The 22,488-nt window shown below is 42.7% G+C and overlaps 1 protein-coding gene across 4 annotated transcripts; it reads right to left on the bottom strand.

Annotated features, from left to right (window-relative positions):
* Positions 1-583: 583 nt before the first annotated feature.
* Positions 584-20,739, bottom strand: NIPAL3 (NIPA like domain containing 3). Of its 4 annotated transcripts, none has more exons than XM_081871730.1 (12): positions 20,354-20,739; positions 17,685-17,947; positions 13,286-13,354; positions 13,005-13,176; positions 11,787-11,846; positions 9,863-10,008; positions 8,476-8,572; positions 6,783-6,918; positions 4,904-4,992; positions 4,091-4,154; positions 2,951-3,045; positions 584-1,696 (listed from the first exon to the last, which is right to left on the bottom strand). In XM_081871730.1, exons 2-12 carry the CDS (start codon positions 17,775-17,777, stop codon positions 1,497-1,499), a joined length of 1,221 nt encoding a protein of 406 aa, XP_081727856.1. In that variant the 5' UTR covers positions 17,778-17,947; positions 20,354-20,739; the 3' UTR covers positions 584-1,496. The 4 variants fall into 4 exon arrangements, with proteins under 4 accessions (XP_081727856.1, XP_081727859.1, XP_081727857.1 ...); XM_081871733.1 differs by having other exon boundaries at positions 9,863-9,984; XM_081871731.1 differs by lacking the exon at positions 20,354-20,739 and adding an exon at positions 19,809-20,155 and having other exon boundaries at positions 17,685-17,951.
* Positions 20,740-22,488: the final 1,749 nt, after the last annotated feature.

Genomic DNA, 22,488 nt, shown 5'->3' with positions numbered 1-22,488 from the left:
ACAAAAAGGATCACTAATAAGGCCCCATCTTGATTTAGAACAGAAGTCAAGAACCTGTGGTCCTCCAGATGTTGCTGGACTAAAACTCACACCATCCCTGGTCACACTGGTTGAGGCTGATGTTCAAGTCCACCAACATCTGGAGGACCACAGGTTCTCCATTCCTGGATCTAGAATTAACTACTGCCAAGTTAGTGTGGGGTCCTGGAGTTTCTGCAAATTTATTCAAAGTGGCTCATACACGCACTCACACACAAATCCATTTTCATAACGCTTTAAGATGGCGATTAACTTAACCCATTCATTACTATAGGACCAAGTGCAAATAACTTTTTCTGGATCAGGGCCATGGAGCTCTAATGTATGAAGGGTCCAGAAAACAATAGCAACCTGTAACTTGGACGGGGGAGGGGGGGGAAAGGAGGTGAGTTAGTACTTAGATTTTATTTCTGCCATTTTGGAATGAAGCCCCATGTAAATACTTTCTGCAAATAATAAAAAAGCAAACAAACCATGTACACAATACCAACACAATGAGCAAGTTTCCATCCCAGCCCACTGATGGGAAACTTGAGCTAACTTTTGTGCTGAGCTAACTTTTCTACAGGCAGGAATGAGCCCCTCCCCCCACACAAGGGGAGCATTCAAAATGCAATCTCTGACCCACAATATGAATCGACACAACTGAAATTACACATTTGTAGAGAAGGTCTAAATTGCTGTCCTGCAAGATAAATGGCAGGAAGCCAGTTGCATGCTGTGTGTTTGTGGGCTGTTGCTGTTGAGAGTCTCAATCTTATCTGACATCTTCAAATGTTTGGCTAGTTTTCTCCTTAAGGTACAAGGCAGCAGGCAGGTAGCATGAGCAGGTCTAATTAAAACAGGAATTGACACGTGTAAGCTTTGGTTCATATTAAAAATATTCTGGGTTGTATCCAATGCTAGTGATACTCAGAGTGGAAGAACTGAAATAAATGGACAACTTTGGTCTATTAAGTTCAATGAGTCCATGCTGAGTAAAACTTAAGCTGGATACAACCATCCATATGTGGTGGGGAAGGCGCGCGAACCCAAAGCTCTGCTTGAGACCGAACAACCCACATAATGAGTCATGTTATGTGATCATAAAGGGAATTTTATCAGGAAAACAGAGTCTAAACTCACCCTTTAGTTCCTGCTGTTTGACTAGCAATATTACAGCCATCAGAATATCCTGAGTTCCTTTTGACATAGCTATACATACTGTCACAGTTTAGCTTAGCGAGGCCGAAGCAGCTACTTGCGTCCTGCAACAATCACAATCAACTTAGCTTTTGTATTACACGGGTAGGGGACTCTTAACACAGTTCAGTCTTTAAGGTTGTATTTCCATACACACTTAATCCATAAATAAACTGACTTTTTTTTTTTGACTTAGCGGTGCTTAAAAAGAAGAAGGGATGAATAAATAAGAGGACCACGCTTGGAGGCATTATGCCAGTCCCTTACAAGGGCTTTCACTCCCCTTTGTCATGCTCCATGACCCGGTAGGGAGGCAGAGATGACCCCCTCGAACCATGTTCCTCCTGCACTATCGGCAACGTAGCAGGTGCGTAGATCTCAGAGATGGCGTCGTTGTTCTCCAGGGCACCATAGGAAAATGACGTTTTGAGCTCAGGCTGAACTGCCGTTCCGTTGTCATGCAAATTCTGCATGCCTACAGACAAGAAGGGGAGGGAAAATACATCATTTGAAAGGGGCTTTCAAGGTCCTTTTCACTTGGCAACTGAAAGGAATTGAACTTGGGATCTTCTGCATAATAAGACACCAAATAATAAATAAAGGGCTTCATTTACGGAAGGGTTGGGGAACCTGTGACCCTCCAGATATTGTTGGGCTAGAATTCCCACCATCCATTGATTTTTGGCCATGGTGGCTGGGGATGATGGGAGCTGGAGTTCGGTAACATCTGAAGGGCCAAAGCTTCTCAATCCCTGATTTACGTGAGGCAACTCCCAACAAGTGTCTCCATAATAATTCTATGGCTGTTACTTATGTCAAGGGACACCAGAGAGGTTAAGGAAGAAATTTTGCTTCAAAACACATAGAAGAGTCAGAGGCAGTTGGTAAAGGACTTGTAAAGAATTGTGAAAGAATTAAAATAAGCAGATATTCCTCTCCAATTTATTGTAAGTTGTTACTTAATAAGTAATAGTAAATGTCAAGACCACAAACAACTGAGAACTGAAAACCCTCTTCCTAGGCCAGGGGTGGCTGAGCTGTGGCCAGCCAAGATGATGTTGGACTCCAACTCCCATCATCCCTGACCACTGGCCATGCTGGTGGGGCTGATGGGAGTTAGAGTCCACAGCAAATGGAGAACCACAGGTTACGCAGATCTATTCTAGGCAAATTGGATGGCTCAGCCACCACCAAGAGGGACACCATTAGGAGAGAGAGGGCAAGGCTCTGGCTGGCTGGCTGACTCCAGCTACAAAAGCTGAGGCTACTGAATAGAATATTGGACTGGGGTATTATTTGGGGGAGAGGGTATTGTTTGGGGGCTGTTGCTGTTGTTGCTTTTTTTTGTATCTTTATTTTTGATCGTATGATTTACGTGGAAATTGTTCAATCTGGTCGTGTTCTTTCTGATGTTTTGCATATTGTTTGACTACTTTTGTTATGTCTGTAATTACACAATTTTTTATATGTTGTAAGCCGACTCGAGCATAATTTTAACTTTGGAAAGGCGGCATACAAGCAAAATGATTGATTGATAATTTTCCAGAAAACAGACCCAATAAAACCAGTTCTGGGGATTTTTGAAGGGAAGCCATGGCTATTGAAAGTGATAGAATACTGCTTTAAATATGTAATGCAGCTGGGGCCAGACAGGCAGATGACATTAAAAAAAATGTGTCACTATTAACTTGCTCATGAAAAGAAAGAGTTTTATTTTTTTTGGCCTTACTTGGCATAGCATCCATGGAGATGTACGGTTCGAAAAAGATTGATTTCCTCTTGTTTCTAGTGATCAAGAAGACGCCTAAAAATGCAATGAGGCACCTGGGTGGGTGGGGGGAATAAGAGAATACAATTGCTTTGTGAAATAACAGAAGGAGCAAAGAAGCTGGCACCAAAGGAATTTAAACAACAACTTGATCTCATGTTAGCCGGTTATTTCTTTAAAAGGCTGAAAAAGCTGTTTTCCTACTGACCAATGCAGTTCATGAGGCAAAGCAATACTGTAAACAGTTCTAGAAAAGAGCTCACTGGTGTAACATTGTGCTATGCAAGCGCTATTTGTAGACTGCACTAAAATAAAACGAGTTCCTGCAACGAGATCGTAATTCTGCAGCCTGCTTTGAGGACGAAACCTTGCAATTATTGGCTATATGTTACTGTTTTTAAACGTTTTTTGATCTTGATATTTTAAAATGTTTTCACTTTATTTTAAATTGTATTACTACTTTATTGTTTGCTGCCCTGGGCAACTTTGGGAGAATGGGTGGGGTAAAAATAAAAATAAAAATCTTAACCACCACCACCACAAAATTGCTTGTATACATAGCAACTTGGACACCACTTTGTCTACGGCAGAACTAGTGAAAGGAGCCCAGAGCACCATTAACTCAGGTTTCTTTTCAGGATTAGCTTAAATGCCAAGGCCTGCCTGGCCAGGATGGAGACAAAGTGCAGGGAGAAATGTGGCTTACCACCTGCTTGCCTGCCTTTCTTGGCTTATAACATCTGCCAGGACGGGACAGAATGGTTTGGGTCAGGAGGTAATAGAGAGAAAGAGAAGTCCCTTCTGCCTTGAGACGGAGAGAGACTGCCCATAAAAGAAAACTCTCTCTGGATCGTGAGAACTGACAGCCTGCTGGTCACATTACATGTGTGATAGCTGGGGCTCATGGGAGTTGTGGTCCAAAAAGTCCGGAGGGCACCAGGACAGCAAAGTCTGAACTAAGGCAGCTACTAAGGGTTTGAGGTGCTAAGAATTGGGAATTCCTATTTGCCCCGCCCAGATTATGTAAAATGCAATGATGAAGCAAAAGTTCCCAAAATAATAGCACACCGCACTACCCCTAAATCAATACCGTAAACTTACCCCAAGGCAAACATACATATATGAAGTATGTCTTCTCCAATGAAGTCCAAGTAGAAGGTCGCACCTGACCCAGGAGGCAGGGGGAAATGGAAACATGACATACAGCATCTTCAAACACAAATTTGTTGCCAATTGCTAGACAAAAGCTACTCATCTGTTATTTCATTTTATATTACGCATGGGAAGCAGCTGGGAGTTGTAGTAGTTCCAAAGACCTGGAGGGCAACAGTTGGCCAAAGGCAGAGTTATACCTTCGCTCCTGGCATCTGGTACAGTCATCCCTTATTACCCTTGTTTATCCCTTCCCTTCCCTACTGGCAAACTTTAGAATCAGTTCCATGAGACAGAGATCCTTGGCTTGTTTTCAGAATGTATACTGAATGTGTCACATAAAACATTATCTCTTTACAAGAATGAGCTTCTGAATGCAAACTACACTCTGGGCATGAACCTAAGTGGCACATAGGAAGCTGCCTTATACACAGAGTCAGACCTTTGGCTCCATCTGGCTCAGTATTGTTTCCGCTCACTGGCAGCAGATCTCCAGGGCTTCAACGGGGTCTCTCTCAGCCCTACCTGTAGATGCTGGGGATCGAATTTGGACCTTCTGCGTGCTCTGCCCATTGAGCTACAGCCCTTCCCAGTGAAACTATGATATGCTGTAATCCAGCCTTTGCCAACCTGGTGCCCTCCAGATGTTTTGGATGGCAACTCCCATCAGACATTATTTTCTTAGGAGCCCATCTCAGGCCACAGAAATTTGTTGACCTGCTCCAGCCACCAGTTTAGGTTATTTTTCCTTATGTCTTTTACCTGCAGTAATTGCTATTGCAGTGGACAAGATGTATCCTATGCTGGCAATCTGTGATGCATCGTACAGTTGTGTTGCTTGTGTTAAAAACCTATGATCAAGAAGTAGAATTAAGAATTAATCAGGCCATCAATCAATCAATCAATCAATCAATCAATCAATCAATCAATTAATTTAAGGAGTGTGTTGCTAAAAACATTAAGTATTTAAATATAACAAAAGCAGGGAGTCAGACTGATAAGTAAGAGCCCTCTTCTGTCACATATCCCCTAGCAACTAGTATACAGAGGTAGACTGCCTCTGAAGCTGGAAGTTCCATTTATCAGCTATGGCTAAAACAGCCATCAATATGATTTTATATTGCATTCTTCTGTCCAATTTCTTTTAAAAAGCTACCTAAGCCAGTGGTCATCACCAAGTCTCCATTTGTTATTACATGTTTGCACCACCACCCGCCAAGGAGCTCAGAGTGGAAGACATGTGCTTCACCACCACCCCTTATATCTTGTAATTTACATTAGGTTCAGATAATCACCCAGGGCATTTTACAGCCGAGTGGGGATTTGAATCCAGGTGTCTATGGTTAGGCATCCAGCTAATATTTTATTTATACATACAGCTCAAAAGAGGCTGACCTAATCATAACAATCGTTGATTCCTTTTATTCTCCATTAAAGCAGACACTGTATACATCTGAAAACTTTATGAACTATTCCACATCAGTTACAGAATGAAGGGTGGGTAATAATAACAATAAATTAAAATGTTTTCTTCTTCTTCTTCTTCTTCTGGCACACTTTAGCTCCAGATTGTTGTTGTTTAGTCGTTTAGTCATGACCGGCTCTTCGTGACCCCATGGACCAGAGCACGCCAGGCACTTCTGTCTTCCAATGCCTCCCACAGTTTGGTCAAAGCTCCAGATTACTAGCCTATAAAGTTTTCCTTCTACAGCAGGGTTTGAGGAATGTGTTCAAATGTTGCTGGACTACAGCTCCCATCGTCCCTGACCACTGACAATACTGGCTGAGGTTGATGGGAGTTGGAGGCCAACATCTGGAGGGCTAAAGACTCCTCAGCGCTGCTCTATAGTTCTCCCCCTTGATTGCTTTCCCCTTCAGTCTGCACTAACCCATCCTCAAATGCTTTTTCTTTTCTTAACAGACACAGAGAGATCCATAGCTGTCAATGTTTCCCTTTTTTAAGGGAAATTCCCTTATTCCGAATAGGATTCCTCGGAAGAAAAGGGAAAAGTTGACAGCTATGGAGAGATCAGTCTTGGTAAGCTAAAATTAGCTATCTATGCCTTGGTAGCTAAGAACAAAACCTCGACGTCCTGGGGCAGCATATCTTAGATCACCAGATGCTAAGAAATGATGACGGAGGTTGGCTGTCTAGTTGGTCACTCTCAGCAGCCAGAGTGTCAGAATGGATGGTTCCAGTTACAGATAGGTAGCTGTGTTGGTCTGCCATAGTCAAAACAAAACAAATTCCTTCCAGTAGCACCTTAAAGACCAACTAAGTCAGTTCTTGGTATGAGCTTTCGTGTGAATGGATGGTTGTTTGGTCTGACCCAAAAGGGCAATTTTTCTGCACTGCAGCACATTGACTGTAAGCAACGGGAAGGCGTTCCTCAAATGTATCCTTAAAATGTCACAAGGTACTTTGCAGAAGAGGAAAAGCAGCTAACAGCTACTAAAAGGCCCACTGCCAGTAATAACAACGAACAATACAATTACCTAGCTTTCCCCCCTGGGGCTGCTCTTTAATGTATTATTCATTTTAATTAAATTTCAATTATGCTGACATTCAGTTGTACGCTACAGCTGGAAAATAAGGTTGCTCTTAGAAAAAGGGAGAGGAAGGAAACTCCGAGCCACTTACGTTGCCTGAAAGGATGCTGTTGCCACCATGCAAACCACCATGATGTAGAAAATGGGGTAGCCCAGCTGGAGGTTCCCTCGTATCGAAACCACCACCATGCCTGCCACTGCCTTCACTGTGATGACTGTCATAGAACCTAAAACATATTTAAGACAACAACCCTCCCATCACTAGAGAACAAGGAAAATGACAGTCACAGGAAGCAAAACGTCCAATGGTAATGAGTTCCACAAGTCCCACCAACGGGAACATTAGAGTCCTGCTGGATGAGGCCAGTGGCCCATCTAGGCCAGCATCCTGTTCTCACAGTGGCCAGCCAGAGTGGCCGGCCAGCAGGTGGCGCTGTGGTCTAAACCACTGAGCCTCTTGAGCTTGCTGATCAGAAGGTCAGTGGTGCGACAGGGTGAGCTCCTGTTGCTCTGTCCCAGCTTCTGCCAACTTGGCAGTCTGAAAGGGCACCAGTGCAAGTAGATAAATAGGTACTGCTGTGGCGGGAAGGTAAACAGCGTTTCCATGTGCTCTGGCTTCTGTCACAGTGTGCCACTGCACCAGAAGCAGTTTAGTCATGCTGGCCACATGACCTGGAAAGCTGTCTGTGGACAAACGCTGGCTCCCTCAGACTGAAAGTGAGATGAGCGCCACACCCCCCAGTCGCCTTTGACTGGATTTAACCATCCAGGGGTCCTTGTATGCTCTTGGAAAGCCTGCAAGTAGGACCTGAGCACAACTGTACTCTCCCCACTTGCCATTCCCAGCAACTGGTATTCAGAGTCATAAGGCCTCTGGCAGTACAGTGGTATCTCGGGTTACATACGCTTCAGGTTACAGACTCCGCTAACCCAGAAATAGTGCTTCAGGTTAAGAACTTTGCTTCAAGATGAGAACAGAAATTGTGCTCCGGCGGTGCGGCAGAAGCAGGAGGCCCCATTAGCTAAAGTGGTGCTTCAGGTTAAGAACAGTTTCAGGTTAAGAACGGACCTCCGGAACAAATTAAGTACTTAACCTGAGGTACCACTGTAGAGGTCAAACATAGTCCTTGTCCTCCGTGAATGAGTCTCGTCTTCTTTTAAAGCCATTCAAGTTGGTGGCTAGCCCTATCTCTTATGAGAGCAAATTCCATCATTTGACTACAGTTCCATCAGCACTATGCATTTAAAGCAGTACCATACCACTTTAAACTGGCATGGCATCCCCCAGAGAATCCTGGGAAGTGTAGTTTGTTAAGGGTGCTGAGAGTTGTTAAGAGACTTCTATTCCCCTCACAGAGCCACAATTACCAGAGTTTGCCAAGAAGGACCGACTGTGAAAGCAGCTCTGACAATTGTAGCTATGTGTGTGGGGAGGGATAAGGGTCTACAAACAAACAAACAAAGGCTGTTTTTTGTTTGTTTGCTTTACAACAGCAGGGATACTGGAACAAAAATACACAGAAGTATGCTGCATTAGGCCTGCTTTCATAATTCATGAATTTCAATTCCGATGTGGGCAGCGGGCATTGCTTTGTTTTTGGTAATATGTGCACCCTACCCTGGGACCCACTAGGAAGAAGGGTGGTATAAAAGTTTTGACAAACAAGCTAGGCAGCCAACTAACCACAGGCCTACTCTGACTCAACAGACACAGTGGTTGGAAGATTAAGCCGAGTGCTTGAAACTTCAATGTTGTGTGAACATAGTGCATGTGCGAAGCTTACCCAGGAGTGCTGCCAACAGTAGAATCACCACAATATAGTTAGCTTTCCTCTCTTTGTAGAAATACAACAGCAGGCAGAAAATGATGATCTCTACCAGCTAAGAGAAAGAAGAAAAAGAAGACCATGCAGAAATAAATATGGGCTATAAAAACAAACAAGTCAACACACACTTTAGTTTTGTTAAGAACTGGAGAGGCGACTCCATTTGGGAAATGGAAAAAGAATGGGCAACAGCTGCTTCATTTCGCAGCAACCTGGGAATTTTGTTTTCCCCCCTCCAATTTCCATCCTATCCTGACGGCACACAGAAACAGGTAGGTAGCTGTGTTGGTCTGATGCAGTTGAAATTTAAAATAATAATAATTTAAAAAATATATATATATATATTTCGGCACATAGAAAGTTACAGTGTTTTACACAGCACAAAGGTATGCATTTTTGTCCTCTTCCGTTTATATCCTGCCTTTCTTCTGTTATGGAACCTGAGGCAGCATATATGTGCTTCCCAGTTGGTCACCCATCCAACCAGACCTCAGACCTGCTTCTTTAGCAAGGTGGTAGCCTTATGCAATGTGAATATGCCCTCCCTGAGATTTACCTCTTCCCCAGGCACATGCTCTGCCATTTTCAGTCTTTACAAATGTAAAGGAAGCCCTGATGGACCAGAGCCAAGTTTCATCTGGCCTGGCATCCTGTTTCAAGCAACAATGAGAACCTTACAAGCAGGTGCATGATGGAGCTCTTAATTCACCCAGGACAACAACAAAGCCACCCCCCATTTGTCTCCAGCATCCAGTCCCAATATGCTGTTCTTTCCACCCTCCTCTACACTGTTGCAGGGGATCTCTGTCCCCACCGCAACCCACATTCCTCTGCTTAAGAAGCAGCAAATGTGGTATGCTTTCCAAATGTTGCTAGACTACAACTCCCAGAACTCCTGACCAGTGGCCATGCTGGTAGGGGCTGGTGGAAGTTGATGTCCAACAGTATCTAGAGGGAACCACATGGGCATCTTATGATGTTCCAGCTATGAAAATGAAGTGGAAGAGGTTGAGATGACACACCCTTTGGGCCTCAGCTCAGAGACAGTTTGTTAGTGTAGGATAAAAACCTAGAGAAATAAAATCTTTCAAGTGATTGCCAGTAAAGCCAGTAAAGGGTCTTTGATTCTCCAAAATTTAAGGACGCCAATTTCAGAAAGTGTGGGCAGCTGTAAGGAGACCCATAACCCCTTTTCTATATCCAAACCTGCATGGGTTTCCCTCTTAAAAAAAAAAAAAAAAGCCCATGGGCATCGTTTTTCCTTAAAACCCCAAACTAGGTAAGCAGATTCTTGGATGTAGGCAAAGCACCCCAGATAGTATCATTCCAAGACTGGCCTCCTTACCATATACAAGAGAACCGGCCAGCTGACCAAGTGCTTAGTGATGTTCTCTCCTGTCATGGTCTCATGACTGTTAGGCCCGAAGGTTATCAGCAGGTATGTCCCGACAATAGCCAAGCCACAGCCTATGAAGGACAAAACATAGCGCCCTTTGGCAGGAGGAAGGGAGGAGAAGCTGTGTTAGTGGGTTAGTTCAGAGGCCTGTGGCTGTTTGGATGACATACACAAGACAAGGACAATGGGAGGAGTCATGGACTAGTCCATGTTATTGATGACTGATGAGTGTGATTATTACTGGCTGGTGTGTAGAAGGGATTTATGAAAGAAAAATCTGGTTTTAAATAGTTTATTATTATTATTATTTAGATTTATATACTACCCTTCATCAGGGAAGTTCACAAGATAAAAATACAAGATATATAAATGGTTGAAATAAATAAATGTGTAATGGCTATTTGTAAGGGAGTGAGAATGAGATTGTGAGGATGGTTGAATATTATTGAGAGCTTGATTTTTGTTTAACAACTACACACACACACATTTGTTTTTCAGAACTTTATAACAACTTTATAACAACTACGATTATAGTTAAGATATATGGATATTGTTTGAGAGTTTGCTTTGCATAGCAATTCTGACATATATATATATATATATGTGCACTCATACTTTTCTATTTCTTTGAATTTTGTATGGATATGATTATTGTGATAAATACAAAACAGCATAATATCTATATACTTTGATTTTCTTCTTACTTAAGAATGGTTGAGATTGTGTTTATTGTATACCTAGGCACTTGGATTTTATTAAATGCAAACCACTGAGATCTATTGATTGCTAGTGGTATATAGACTACTCAGTCTTTTGCGAGTACTGTGCTATTTGCCATAAAAATGCTGAAATTCTGCAAAATCCAGAGTAAAATAAAGCTAAACTGTTTTGGTTTCTGTAGCGGTGTGCAAAACTCTGAAGAAAATTCATGCCAAGTCTCTCCAGTAGTCATAGATGCAGAGTCATAAATAGCAATTTCATACATATAGAGAGTGATAAGCTAGATAAGAATGGTTCTGAACATTTAAGAATACTGCCAGCAGTGCCTGACATTCTCACTTCTCAAATTGATCCTGCTCAGAACCTGTTAATGCAAGAATGCTTATGTCCAGTTTTATATATTCCTGTCTCTTCCTGATCCTTTAAGGCTGGCCAGCAGTATTCATTGACTGAATTTGCTATACTCCATTGGGCTGCTGGCACAGAACCCACTAGATGCTCCAAGTGCCCCCTTGCCTGGCCTTCTGCCCCCTCTAAGCCTCTGCTTACACAGAGACCTACCGGTAGCTTTTCATCATGTACCTTAAACACACACCCAGTTTAATTAGAGCTGAAAAAGGGAAAGGGGGAGGGGACACCTTAATGTAACGTATTGTTTTTTATTTAATGGCCACATGATCTTCAATGCCCATCTTGTCCAGGTTGTGCCACCCTAGCTACCGCAGCTGGCTCCAGTCAGGCTCCCTTCCACCAGCTTGTGCACAGCCCCTGATCAGAAGGGAGACAAACCTCCAGGCAAAGAAGTTCCTGCAAACTCCCCCTTTCCTCTTATTCAGGCTCTCAGTGTGCCACAGAACTACTATATGCAGGCAGCTGGGCTAGCAACACTCACAAATTTAAGCTCTGCATCTCCAAAACAATGAAAAGCTAGCCTGCCCTCACAAGGTCATTCCTAACAAATTAGCAGCCAAGAAAGAAGAAAAAAGCAATTTGCAAGAACAACGGGAGCTTCCAGGACTGAGTGCCAGGATCCAATTCTCATCAACTTGTACACACATGCAGAAGAGAGTGAGGAGGCAGCAAAGGAAAAGCAGCAACAGAAAGCCACATTCTACAACGGAGCTAAAAAGGTATTTTAAAATCCAGAACTTACTCAAGAAGTCTTTCGGCTTCCATTTTTCCTTAATGAATATGATTCCAATGATTGCACTTGCTAAGTGAGAAAATAATGACAGGTGAAGGATGTTACTAACACGAGGGAGAGTAAAGTACTTATATAGCTTCCCTTTTAGGGTGCAAACCCTTGCAAAGGGAGCTTGCAAAACCACCAACAAACTGAATACAGTGGTACCTCGGGTTAAGTACTTAATTCGTTCCAGAGGTCCGTTCTTAACCTGAAACTATTCTTAACCTGAAGCACCACTTTAGCTAATGGGGCCTCCTGCTGCCGCCATGCCACCGGAGCATGATTTCTGTTCTCATCCTGAAGCAAAGTTCTTAACCCGAGGTAATATTTCTGGGTTAGCGGAGTCTGTAACCTGAAGCGTATGTAACCTGAAGCGTATGTAACCTGAGGTACCACTGTACATAGAAGTACAAATATAAACTCTATCTATATATAGATAACTATAAAACAAATATAACTACAAAATAAAAACAAAACAAATATAATATAAATATATAAAGTAACCATAACACAGATTTGGCATGACTTGGGTCCTAATTTGGCCCATAACACAGTGTTCCCCAAACAATGGCCACCTATCCCACAGCTGACATCATATGGGACATCAGGTGTGGAGCTGGCAGAGACACAGTTGGATTGGTTGCACAAACAGGTTTCCCCGCAGTCAATCCCTGCAGAAAGCAGCTTTGTCTGCCCTAGGCTTGAGTACTGGGCTGGCAAATCCCCTTGCACTGCACTTTCCAAATGCCTGGCAACCAGTTGGCTGTCAAGCACTTGGAAAACACCACGCAGGGGATTTTCAGCAGGTGGGCAAGACAAACCACCTATTAACCAACCAACCAACCAACCAATCACCTGACATCATTATGATGTCAGGAGATTGATAGGTGGGGTGCCCCACCCACCTGACAAAGTTGGGCTGCGACCTGGTCCACCAGGCCAAAAAGATTCCCTACCCCTGCTATAATAAAATGTTCTAAAAACAGACCCTTAAGTTGGAGCACCTAGAAAAATGGCAAGGATTAAACATTAAGTCAAACTGGAGGCTTGTGAAATGTCACATACATAAGTAAGTATGTATGTATCCATATTTAAGAAGAAAGCCACACTCTGCCTTCTGTGTCCCCCTTCCCCTTCCCCTATAAGCTTCTTAAATAAGACAAACTTGTGTGAAGATACGTTTACCTATAACAGACACGGCACCAAGTGGCACAATCAGGGAAAGGGGCGCAAAGGCATAGGCAGAGAAGACCCCCAGCTCCCCCAGGAAGAGCAGGAACAGGCCACACCACCATGTCTTGGTCTTGAAGTAGGCCCGGTGGTCTTTGCAACCCACCAGCCGGATATGGCTGTATTTCTAAAGAGAGAAGGGGGAAAGGCAACAGGTCGTCACAGTGGCATTATTATTTTTTTGCTGCTGAGGTTTGCTCTGGAATCCTTTTGCTTTTGTTTCCCGCCCTGCTCACCTGGAGGTTGAGTGCGATGCTGATAACAAGGTGTCCAAAAATAGCCAGCAGGGCACCAATCAGGTTTTCCTGCAAGAAAAAAAGGATATATGCAGGTATTAGCTTTCTACCCCACCTGCACATACAGAAAACATGCTTGAGTGGCCAAGTATGTATAAGGCTTGATAACATGGGACTTTCTTCCGAATTGACATGTACATGTCTGTGACATAAGTAGCTATCAGTCTGCAGCCTTAGGGCAGTTTCAATGTAAATACAGTGGTACCTCAGGTTAAGTACTTAATTCGTTCCAGACGTCCGTACTTAACCTGAAACTGTTCTTAACCTGAAGCACCACTTTAGCTAATGGGGCCTCCTGATGCTGCCGTGCCGCCGGAGCACGATTTCTGTTCTCATCCTGAAGCAAAGTTCTTAATCTGAAGCACTATTTCTGGGTTAGCGGAGTCTGTAACGTGAAGCGTATGTAACCTGAGGTACCACTGTAGTCAAACAAATTCAAATTCTGCCAAGGTGGCTTACAACATCACCACAACACTGTGCCAAAGGGCTGCAAATTCAGCCACCAATTGCGGCAACGGGTTCTCTCCTACCTACTAGTCCTTCCCACAATCCCTTTCCTCCTGAGCTGGACAATAAATTACACTAGTCCTGAAGCCATTTAATCCAATCCCTTTCCCTTCTTTTTATTTAGCTCAATCCTTTTTATTTCCCTCTTGTTGGCTAAAGGGAAAGAAGCACAAGAGCGCTCGTCACTTCCATCGTGCGGGCCAGAGTCCAGCAAGGTGATGGATACGGCAAATGAACTGCCTTCAGTTTTCCTGTGGGCCAATCTTAGGATCGCCTTACCTGGGAGTATGCCCCACTGGACTCCACAGGACTTACCTCTGAGTAGACATGAACAGGATTATGCTGTTTCAAGCAGACAGCAGCCTTAGTGTGGCTTAAATGTTCTATTCAAACTAATACAAACCTTTAACTTGAAATTATTTTGAAGACCTGACAATTCAGTCAGTTTAACAATTCAACAGTGTCTACCAAGTGTATTCCATAGTGGGTGCCTCAAAAATGATATACTGTATAGTTGGAAAAGGTTCAGAGCAGGGCAACCAAATGATAAAGGGGATGGAGGGACTTCCCTGTGAGAAAGGTTGCAGCCTTTTGGGCTTTGTAGCTTGGAGGAAAGGTGAATAAGAGGAGACATGACAGAACTGTATTAAATTAGGCATGGAATAGTGAAAGCTGTGGTCTAAACCACAGAGCCTAGGGCTTGTCTATTGGAAGGTCGGCAGTTAGAATCCCCATGACGGGGGTGAGCGCCCGTTGTTCTGTCCCTGCTCCTGCCCACCTAGCAGTTCAAAAGCACATGGAGTGCAAGTAGATAAATAGCTACTGCTCCAACGGGAAGGTAAATGGTGTTTCTGTGCGCTGCTCTGGTTCGCCAGAAGCGGCTTAGTCATGTTGGCCACATGACCTGGAAGCTGTCTGCGGACAAACGCTGGCTCCCGCGGCCTATAGAGCGAGATGAGCGCGCAACCCCAGAGTCGTCCGTGACTGGACCTAACAATCAGGGGTACCTTTACCTTTAACACTAGAACTTGTGGACCCATCAAATGAAGATGCATATTGGAAGATTCAGGATGGACAAAAGAAATGTACATCTTCTTCACAAAGTGTATCATTATGGAATTCATTCCCACAAGAGGTAGCCACCAACTTGGGTGGCTTTAAATAAGGTATTAGACATATCCATGGAGAAAGATATCAAGGGCTACTAACCCTGATGGATATGGTCTACCTCCACTGTTGTAGGCAGCAAGCCTCTGCTTACCAATTGCTAGAAACAACAGAGGGGAGAGTCCAAAGGCACTCAGGTGGCCACTTTAAGAACAGGAGGCTGGACTAGGTGGGCCACTGGCCTGATCCAGCAGGGTCTTCTTATGTTCTTACAAGGGGGGCTTAGACCAGAGACTGGTGAAGCATACTGGACAGCACTGCAGGGAACAGGAGCATGCAACACTGGAATGCTAAATTACTTCGTATTGTTTGTCAGTAGTACATTAAGGGAATATCCATGCACTGTCATGTGCTTTTGTCTGGCTTAGGACAGTGTGGAGCAGGCACAAAGCGCAGCGGCCCCCCTTTCTCATGTCACCCCAAGTCACCGCTTCGCCTCCAACAGTTATATCAGGTAGAAATTTCTCTGTGATGTTTTTTCCCCATGGGAAAAAAATCCTGTGCATTGTTTCAGAAAAGTTAATTAGTAACAATACAATACCCTTCAAGCTGTGCTCTTTCAAAGATGTGATTAAGGTTTTTTTTAAAAATGTGACTATCCCTAGGAAGCATATAACCACGTGTGTAAATACAAAACCTATGTAATATTTATTTAGGCTATGTGTGTAACTAAAAGATGAAAAGCAACTCAGATGTCACATGCTAAATCAGGTACTATTACATTTAGGACCTTAAAAAAATGAATCTAAGGCTGTGTACACACCATACATTTGAAATGCATGACTTTCTCCCGCCCTGAATGCTGGGAACTAACCGCAACAGAGCTACAAAGTGCAGCACCCTTAACAAGTCAAATAAACCCAGGTTTCTTTTTTCTGGTGTGTTTTAAATGTATAGGGTGTACTCAGTCCAAATTTACATAGGATTGTTGAGCTTTTTTGTGCAAATTTGTTGAGCTTTCTTTGCTGTAACTTTTTACAATGATGTTTTTAAGTGTTGGAAGTTGCCTTGGATCCCAACTTTGGAGAAAGGCGGGATATAAAAATATAATATGAAGAATTCATCATCACCATCATTATCATGTTCATGCACTGCACATCAAAACTGTGGTGCAGCACAGAACATAGAATCATAGATTTGGAAGGGGCCCTGAGGGTCATCTAGTCCAGAACCTTGCAGTAGAGGAATATGCAGCTGTCCCATATGGGAACTGAACCTGCAACCCTGGCATTATCAGAACCACACTCTAACCAACTGAGCTATCAACTGAGCTGATGAACAGGCCTGAGGGCTTCCCCCTAAGACCCAAGAATGGAATGACAACAGCAGCAGCCAAAGTGGCAACTTACTCTGGCTTCCATAAATATACGTATAACACATTCTGCTGGTTTCTTACCCAGCTTGATTTTGCAGGTAATGCAGAGGAAACTTCTTCCCCCCCTGCCCTGATCCTTCCGCTCATTTCCAGCTCTCGAATATAGGGCAGCAGTGCCAAAGCAGGAACTAACCCCAGGTAGGCATTCACCACATCATTTTAAAAACACTAAATTAAAAATTTAAAAGCACAGCTTAACTGAGACCAATTTAGGAACCTTCTTCACGGAAAGAACTGAAGTGGTGTGGTGGTTAAGAGTGCTAAGTCCAGGGAGACCCAGGTTCAAATCTCCATTTAGCCTTGAAGCTCCCTGGATTGCCCTTGGAGGACAAGAGGAACCTACAAAACAGGGTTGTTGTGAGGATAAAATGGCAGAGAAGCTTGTTTGTCACTCTGAGCTGCTTAGAGGAGGAACATACCGTATTTTTCCATGTATAAGACTAGATTGTTGTTGTTTTTTACCAAAAAATTATGGTAGGTTTAAAATTGCGGCTCATCTTATACATGGGTAGTGCTGAGGGGTGCTTTCTTAATTTGGAGTCCCCCAAAATAGTCTTATACATGGGGGCATCTTATACATGAAAAAATACAGTAATTAAGAGCTCTGGTGGTCAGGTCAAAGGACCAACCTATCTAGAATCCTTACAGATGGTTAAAACTGCAGTAAAACAGACTAAAACAAATTAAAATGCCTACTAACTTTCTAAACCTCTCAGCAGGCTTGTCTTGTTCTCACAGACATTTTCAGTTAATATAGCCCCTCCACAAACACCTTCTGTGATGATGATGGCATTAATATATCCTTCAATAAAAGAGAAAAAAGAGGACCAAATCGGGTTAATAACAGCTGGAGCATTGCTTTATCAGAATGCCTCACATACCATTGGTGGCATCTCCAAAAAAGATACCTTTGACATTATTATTTTTCGCTTCCTTCACACTGACTTTCCTCTCATCCTCCTTTCTTTTAAATATTAAATATCCATTTAATAAATGAATAGAAATTGAAATAAATAGCTGTGAGGGTGTTAAACTTTCTGTGCTTTTGCCAGCCTGAAAACCTTTGACTTATTGAACAAATAAACTATTTGGTAGATATTTTGGTAAATATTATGACCTTTCTCAAAAAACCTTGAGAAAACTGAAGGCTGGGTTTCATTGTAAATGTCCAGCAACTCACACTCATTACTTCTTTCAAAACAAAACAAAACAAAACAAAACAAGTCTCTTTACTTGCACCTTTGTCCTGCAGCAACCTCGATAATAATCTAGGATGGAAAATAACTTTACCTTGTAAGAGAAGGAATCCTCATGAGCCAGCCGCGGTACAGACAATGTTGCAAGCGGCTGGAGCTGTAGACCAGGGCCATTTGCTCTCTCCATTTTGGTTTACTTATGCATTCCTTTTCCAGTTTGCTTCTTGCTTAGTTATAACTATAGCAGTGCTTTAAACCAACCAGGGAGCAACTGGATCCATCTTTCTCCTCAGCATTTTGCCACTACAGGGGAGCCATGATGGGGTGCGACCAGGTATCTTGTCCGTTGTTGCTCTGCTTCCTGCACAGAAACAAAAAAAAAAAAATAGGGGGGGGGCGGGAAGAGGGCAAAGTTTACTCCAGAAAGAGACACACTGATGACCAGATGTCTCTGAAAAGCTTCTGTTTCCTGTTCACTGGTAAGAGAGCACCGATGTAGCATAGAAGCCATGAACATGCTGCACTTTGTACAGGGCTCCCATTGAGACTCCGCTGGAAGCTGTAGCTGGCACAGAACACAGCACATATTACACCTGAGGAAACTGCACAGGTGCAGAAGGTCCCAGGTTGAATTCCCAACATATTCAAGCAGCACTAGGAATATTCCCTTTTGTAACCCTGGAGAGCGGTTGCTGGTCAGTGTGGACAATACTGAACTAGACAGACCATTGGTCAGACTCGGAATAAGGCAGTTTCTTATGTTCGTCAGAAGCAAACACTGACGATTTCAGTGACGCTTATTCCCATGTAAAAATCTAAAGGCAAGCCAATTCCAATAATGGTCCAATTCGGTATAAGGCAGCTTCCTATGGGTTTCACCCAACAACACTGTCCAGTTCATGTAAGGATATTCTGCTTGTGCAATGGAAATTTCCCTTCCTCTTCATCCCCTTTGCACACTTCTGAATTTGTTCTGGGGTTCCCCATACCTTGTGGAGCAGATGGTGGAGGGAAGAGAAAAAATTCCTTATGCCCGGGGGTGGGGGGAACGGACTTGTGGTTCTTCAGATATTGTTAGTACTCCAACTCACATCAGCCTCAGCCAACATTGCCCATGAATATGGGTGATGGGAGTTTGAGTACCAACAATATCTGAAGAACCACAGATCCTTCCCACAAGCCCTAGGGAGTGATCTAATTTAGCATGTTTATTTTACTTGTATTTAGCAAACAGGGAATGCTCCAAGGTGACTTACAACTTGTCTATTATTTGCAATTGGCAGCCGGTTTCTCAATATGATTCCCCTACTTCAAACACCAACGTGGCAGAATTCCTTGCCTACAGTCTATCCCCAGTTCTGAATTCTAAAGTTCACTAATCTCTGTAGAGCAAATAACTGATTTAGACATTAATCCAAGTTCACGTTCAGATAAATATAACACACTAAGTAATATACCAAATATAATCCTCTCTCCCGCCCCCGCTTTCACAGCAACTCTTCTGTTATGGGGTGCAGGGAAAGCAAATCAGTGATCTGTATCACAAACTCTTTTCAGAACAATTCTGTGTTATTTACTTATTAAACATATTTATGGGCTGCTCCTCATATAAAGTATCAGGGCATTGTACAACAAAATTTACAAGTGCAAAAAGCACAAAATACCGTAAAAATGCAGAGGAATCGTGAAAGTGAAAGGCACATCTTTAAAAAGTTTAAACAACCCAACAGGCCTGTAAGCGCAAAAAAGTATTCAAGTGACGTCTTAAGGATGATTGCTGGAAGAGTGTTCCACACTTATGGGACCAGCAACACTAAATGCCCAACTTGGCTGTGTATGCACTGTACATTTTTAAAGCACACCCCACCCCCTACCACCCCAAGATTCTTGGGAACTCACAGAGTTACAACTCCCAACACCTTTAACAAATTACAGTTCTCAGGATTTTTTTTTGGGGGGGGTGGCTTTACATGTATGGTGTGCATGCAATTCTGGTGCCAAACTTTTGAAACACAGGGATTAATTAACAGCACTCTATATTTATTCATATACCTACCTGTGACTGGGTCTGGTACTGTATTCATTTTTGTACAGCATGGCAACTCACACAGTTCTACTGTTTTACACTGTTGGCTGTTTTAGCCCCAGTCTACATAAAAATACGTTTTCCTTCTCCTGCCCCCTGCCTTGTATTTAATGGCAGATATATTACGTATACCTGCGCACTTACTGGACTGACCACTTAATGCATTGCATGAAGTGAGCGTGCTGGGCCTCCGGCTCATGAAAGCCACAATCAATCGTTTCGTCTTTCAAAAGGCACCACAAGATACTCTGGATGGCTTTCCACCGTGATAGACTTAACATCGCTTGTCCCTGTGGAATTGGCCTTTATGTGAACATTCAGGATATGTAAACTTCTCAAAAAAGAAAGAAAGAAAAAAGGACTAAAAGAGGGAGAATAAGCAGGTGGAATTAAAAGCAAGTTTTCCTCCCTCTTACTTCCTGGTTAATGAAAAGTCACATTTTAACTTCTCCGTTTCTCAAAAGCTTGAATGCTACTAATAAATAAACAAAAGATCACTTTGATTATCTATAAATTCATTTGTTTGTTTGCTTTTTATAGTAGCATTAACAGTGAAAGCACGACTGAATTATCAAGTAAGACTGCAAACATCCAGGAAAAACAAATTATTTCAAGTGCATTCATTTCTAAATCCATTCCAAAACCCCATTTCCCTTTACAAAAGCACCCCGAAACACTCAGCTTGCCTTCGTCCCGAAGTGGGCGTATGTGTTATCTAGCCTTCGCAGCCAGAAAGCAGAGCCCCCAAAGCCCTCGGAATGTTTCTTTCCCCGCAGCTGATGGAGCGCTTGGAACGCAGGGCGGGGCTTCGCTCCTCAAAAAACAAGCATCCTATTTGATCTGGACACTGCCACTCACACACACAGGAAACCCCGATCAGGCAAGCCATTGGCTTATGTAATGCGGCATTCTTAAAGCGACCGGTTAAGCTTGCTTGAAGTGTGCAGTACTGTACGTTCTTGTTTGTGAGGAAGCCCCTAGTGGCCACCGTTGGGAACAACAACAACAATCCTTGAGTCGTTTGCCTCCCCACTCGGAGGCGTCCCTTCTCAAAGCATTCTTTTGTTCTATTTTTTTATTTCATGTATTTGGTTTTAAACCACTGACAAGCTATTTGGTATTTTATGTATTTGTAAATCGCTCTGAGAATATTTTTTTTTGTAGAAAGTGATTCATAAATGCAGTATTATTACTTTTGAGAAACCAGCCCGATGCAGCAAAACTCAACTAAGAAGCTTTTCAGAATTTCCATAGAGTGGTATATGGGTGTTTAGTCTTCTGCAGCAAAGCACAACAAATGAGTATTGTGTTGTGTGGTGTAAGCTTCAGGTGAAATAAAATAAAATATGCATTATGGCATGACACAAGATGATGTGTTCGCAGTTGACAGCTATATCCAGTTAGGAATTTAATGTACAAAAACTAAGCACAATGTACCTTCACAACATCAGTGATAAAAGAAAATCAGATTGGTAACACTGGATTCATTCACCTACAATGGGAGAGGAAACCAATGCCTCTATTCTGACCCAAATTATGGAACTGAACTTCTAGGTGAATTGTAATCAAGCACATTCACATCTGAGTCTCCCTTTGAAATCCCTTTGTTCAAGTAGCATAATCAGTAGCAGGATGCTGCAGTGAACAGAAATATTAAACTTATCTGAGTGTGTGGATTATTTTTAAACAATCAAGGCGTATATACATCTTATAATCAATCAATCAATCAATCAATCAATCAATCCGTTTATTGTGAGGACCATGCCTGTGCACAAAAATCAACACTACAATAGTTAAAAATATTAAAATTCATTACATACTATGCCAACAAAACCTTCTTCCCACAAAGTAGAAAAGGAGGGAAAACGAGCAGCGAGTTAAACAGACGATGAAGGGGTCTTTACATTGTCGTTCATAAATCTTTCCCTGGCTTTCATGGCCTTCATCACAAAGACCGCTACCACATGGGTAATGCGTGGGTTTGCATCAACTAACAAAAATTTTACTCTATCTTCAGGACTGGTTATAGAGATGGGTATAATTTGCAGCAATGCGTCTCTAAAGCCCGAGTAAATGGGGCAATAGAGGAAATAATGTATAAGATCCTCTTTAATTTTCATAAGGCAAGGACATAAACGATGTTCAACTGGGGTTTTTGTGTATCTACCGGTCAGATAAGCAGTTGGCAATGTTTGAAACCGTGCCATGGTGAAAGCTCTCCGAAGGGTGGGATCAGTGATCTCCACCAAGTAGTTGGCATCTTATAAAATAAAATAAGTAAAGTGAGTTTTATCACACATTGTGATAAATGTAACAAGTAATATTCAATCACTTAAAAACCTTGAAAAACAATGTGATAATAATAAATGCACATCAGGATCCTTCCCTCAGGGCAGCTGATGCTAGATCATCCTGTAGGGAGGCAGAGAGAGGAAAGCTCAGCCATGGCTGGACCTGAGATGATTTTACTATTATGAGTTCTGTTCCAACTAGGCAATGACTCAGTTCTGGGGCAGAAGTTGGGGTAAACTCCCCCCACAACCAGCAACAAACTGAGGCAAGAAACATGACAGCACCAGTCAGAAGTGAGAAGAGTTAAATTTAAAACGGCAGCCAGGCAGAGCTCTAAGCATTTAACTTCAGCGTTTTGCACTTGGAAAGACATATTTTTAAAAGATGCTGCGAAGCTTCCTCAACCACCTTAAGCAAAGGCGGATAAAGTCAAAGTGCTCGTGCGTCATTGGTTCACGCTTGGTTTCCATTCAGCTTCTGGAAGAAAAGGCAGCTTCAGAGAACCTATCTGTGATTGGCA

Source organism: Podarcis erhardii, assembly GCF_964252035.2.
Source record: "Podarcis erhardii genome assembly, chromosome: 7".
Lineage (NCBI taxonomy): Eukaryota > Metazoa > Chordata > Lepidosauria > Squamata > Lacertidae > Podarcis > Podarcis erhardii.
This window is presented reverse-complemented; position numbering and strand designations above follow the sequence as displayed.

Bases quoted from the DNA above. Each gene is read 5' to 3' on its own strand.
- NIPAL3 (XM_081871730.1), bottom strand. From the start codon at position 17,777: ATGGAGAGAGCAAATGGCCCTGGTCTACAGCTCCAGCCGCTTGCAACA. The intron at 6,919-8,475 runs GTAAGCTTCGCA...AATATGTTTTAG, and splicing joins ACTGTTGGCAGCACTCCTGG to GTTCTATGACAGTCATCACA. The intron at 1,697-2,950 runs GTAAGGCCAAAA...TCTTGTCTGTAG, and splicing joins CTCCATGGATGCTATGCCAA to GCATGCAGAATTTGCATGAC.